This window comes from Capsicum annuum, chromosome 12, assembly GCF_002878395.1.
Source record: "Capsicum annuum cultivar UCD-10X-F1 chromosome 12, UCD10Xv1.1, whole genome shotgun sequence".
Taxonomy (NCBI): domain Eukaryota; kingdom Viridiplantae; phylum Streptophyta; class Magnoliopsida; order Solanales; family Solanaceae; genus Capsicum; species Capsicum annuum.
This window is the reverse complement of record NC_061122.1, coordinates 222,340,097-222,343,106: the sequence shown is the minus strand read 5'-3', so window position 1 is coordinate 222,343,106 and position 3,010 is coordinate 222,340,097. Positions and strand designations below refer to the sequence as shown.

General features: G+C 39.6%; 1 protein-coding gene across 1 annotated transcript; it reads right to left on the bottom strand.

Moving 5' to 3' along the window:
- Positions 1 to 2,581: 2,581 nt before the first annotated feature.
- LOC107851339 (glutathione S-transferase) lies at positions 2,582 to 3,010 on the bottom strand (the record flags this gene model as incomplete). The annotated part of the gene is given in 1 exon segment (XM_047401193.1): positions 2,582 to 3,010. A coding segment is annotated over 1 exon segment (288 nt), but the record flags the coding sequence as incomplete, so codon positions are not given.

The following is a 3,010-nucleotide window of genomic DNA, read 5'->3' as shown; positions in this document are numbered from 1 at the left end:
CACGCGATAACAATTATGTGTTATTACTAGGCTAAAATGATGTTGAAATAGTGCTTAAATGGTCCGTAAATTGTATCAAAATGGTGCTTAATTTATACTGAAAATGATCTAAAATGGTAAGCTGAAAAATGATCCAGATTATAGCTTCATTAGCTGTTGAATGGAAGCCAGAAAGCACTTGTAAAGTGACCTATAGGCTATATATTTCCTTTAGGATAAGTAGCATGCATTACACCTCTTTAAGGTGTGACCCTCACCCCTCGGATGTTGTGTGAATTTGGTATGCTGTGTGCACCTGACTGTTCTCTTTTACATTATTCAAAGATTGCTCACACTGGCTGTTCTGAATTTTCTTGTGTATATAGGATCAATGAGTTTCCGAGCAGAAGGGACAATTGATGGCCAATTTTAATCTGGTTATTTGGTGTCTGTCAAACTGGGATTTGATGTTCTGATTGGAGTAATCTACCATCCACAGGACCAGAATCAAAAGTAACGACGATCCATGAATCAACCCAATGCTCAGAAGAAGACGATTGAGCCCGAATAGGTGAAATATCAAAACCTAAACTAAGAGACCAAATGCATAATTTTATGGCCTATTCTGCCATGCTGAGCATATGACATCCACAATGGGTGTGCTCATGGCGATGCAAGTGAGCTCCGATTAAAGAACTCGCTCCAGGCTAATAATGAGATGCTGCAGTATACAAAAACATCCTGGCCCAACGTCTCATAGAGATTAAACAGGAGCAAAACGAGTTACAAGGGAAGGTCACTTTAAAGGAGAACGAATGCATTCATGTTTACTCGACAAATGACAGCTTGCAAGAAAGGGTGGCCCAACTAGTGGCTGATTTGGCATTGATTTGCAAACTGTGTGATAAGGATGAGATGGCAAGAGCGGGACTTGAGGCCGGGATCAACACGTTGCGGGTGACGCCTAACTATGATAGTTACGCAGACGAGTTGGAAAGGACTTGGGTGGCCCTAAAGACCCGGGTGGACACCCTTCATGAGATCTGAGACGTGTCCACTCGGGTCTTTAGAGCCACCCAATTCCTATCTAACTCAGCTGCATATCTATCATTGTTACGCCTCACCCGCAACGTGTTGAGCCCAACCTCAAGTTGTGCTCTGTCCATCTCATTCTTATCATGCAATTTGCGAACCAATGCCAAATCAGCCTCTAGCTTGGCCATGCTTTGTTGCAAGGTATCGTTCGTAGAGTAAAGATGAACGCATTTATTCTTCTGTAAAGAAGCCTTCCCTTATAACTCCTTTTGCTCCTGCTTAATCTCTATGAGCCGTTGGTCCAGGATGTTTCGCATAGCCTCCGACATCTCATTGTTATCCTGGAGCCTTGCCTTCTTTGACCGGAGCTCATTTGCCTCGCCTCGGAGAACACCCACTACGGATTTCATATGCTCAACATCATCAAAATGGGTCATAAGACTATGCATTTAGTCGGTGAATTTAGGTTTGGATATGTCACCTATTCGGTTTCTGTATCTAACGAAGAAAGGCTGCATTAATAGTACTTGGATTCCTCTGCATATGCAGTACTTTTGAGTCATGTTTCATTTCCATTCTCATCAAGATACATATCATCTTCAGTTTTTTCGCATTGTTCCTTTCTTTTCCCTTTTCATACTTCCTTATTGTTTTTGTGCCATAATTCATTTAGCATGAGATCAACATGTAAACTTTGCACTGTAATGTAGCTCCAAATTGCAGGTGTTTTTCTGTGGAAGAAAACATCGATAGAGCTTACTTAAGATAGTCTACACTGTTTCTAATGAGCCTCGTATTTTTCAATTTGTTTACCTATACTAGTTCTCATGCTTATAAGATGTTCTTGTTTATCAACCTTCAGACTGCTGATCACATCATAAACTTCCACACTTCTACAAATCATAGTTAAAAAAAAAAAAGATGACTTTTTGGTATCAGTATGTATGTGATAGCTGATGTAAACTAGTCCACACTCTCACACTTTATAAAAGAAAGGCATAATACATAAATATGACCCTAAACTTGATACCAAATTATAACATTGATCTTAAACCTTTAACTATTTAAAACCTAAACAAATAAACAACCCGATCCTATATGGCAAAATGCGTGTTGTACATGCAAAACGGCGCGTGTCCGAGTGGGAATTGAAGGATTTTTTTGTTCAGCTTTTGCATAGTTAAAGGGCCTATTTGTGCACTGACAAAGTTAAAGGTCACACTTATAATATGTTTTTTTTAATTAGGTGGCACCATATGAGTGGATTAGTAATCCACGTCAGAGCAAGTGAGGTACATACGTGTAGTTGCAAAATCAAAGCGTCTTTTTGTTCAGGTTTTGTATAGTTAAAAGGCCTACTTGTGCACTATCAAAGTTTAAGGTCAAAGTAATAATTTGGTGTCAAGTTTTGGGTCATATTTATGTATTATGCTTAAAAGAAAAGGACAGTTTTGTATCCACAAAAGATGGAGCAAGCAGGATTTAGAGACATTCGAGCATATGTTTTATCTGGTAAGTCTGAAGATGTAGGGAACGGCAAATTAATTTGAGAAAATACACATCCTTGTGCCGTAGGAAGTCTAAACTAGTAAACTTTATTCAAACCACAGATGTGGATGTAGATGGTCTTAACTGGACAACAGAGAAGTCACAACATTAGAAACGACACATTAATACAATCTACCAAAACAAATGATTTCAACAAGTCCTAGGAGGGAGAGGGTGAGTTCTGCATTTCAACTACCTTCTTCCATGATTCTCGGGATATCTCACCCCACCACCTTCCCACGTTCTCTCTTGAAGTGAAGAGCTCTGCTCTGTCTGTCCCATTCACCAAGTATTGGATGTTTGGAAAGTGAGAGAGATCGGCCAAAGTGAATTCATCTCCAGCCAAGTACTGACTCTCTCCGAGCCTCTTTTCATACACATCAAGCACTTTTTTGAGCTTCTCTTCATTTTGTCTGATCAAGTTCTCATCTTGTTTGAGCTTCATTCG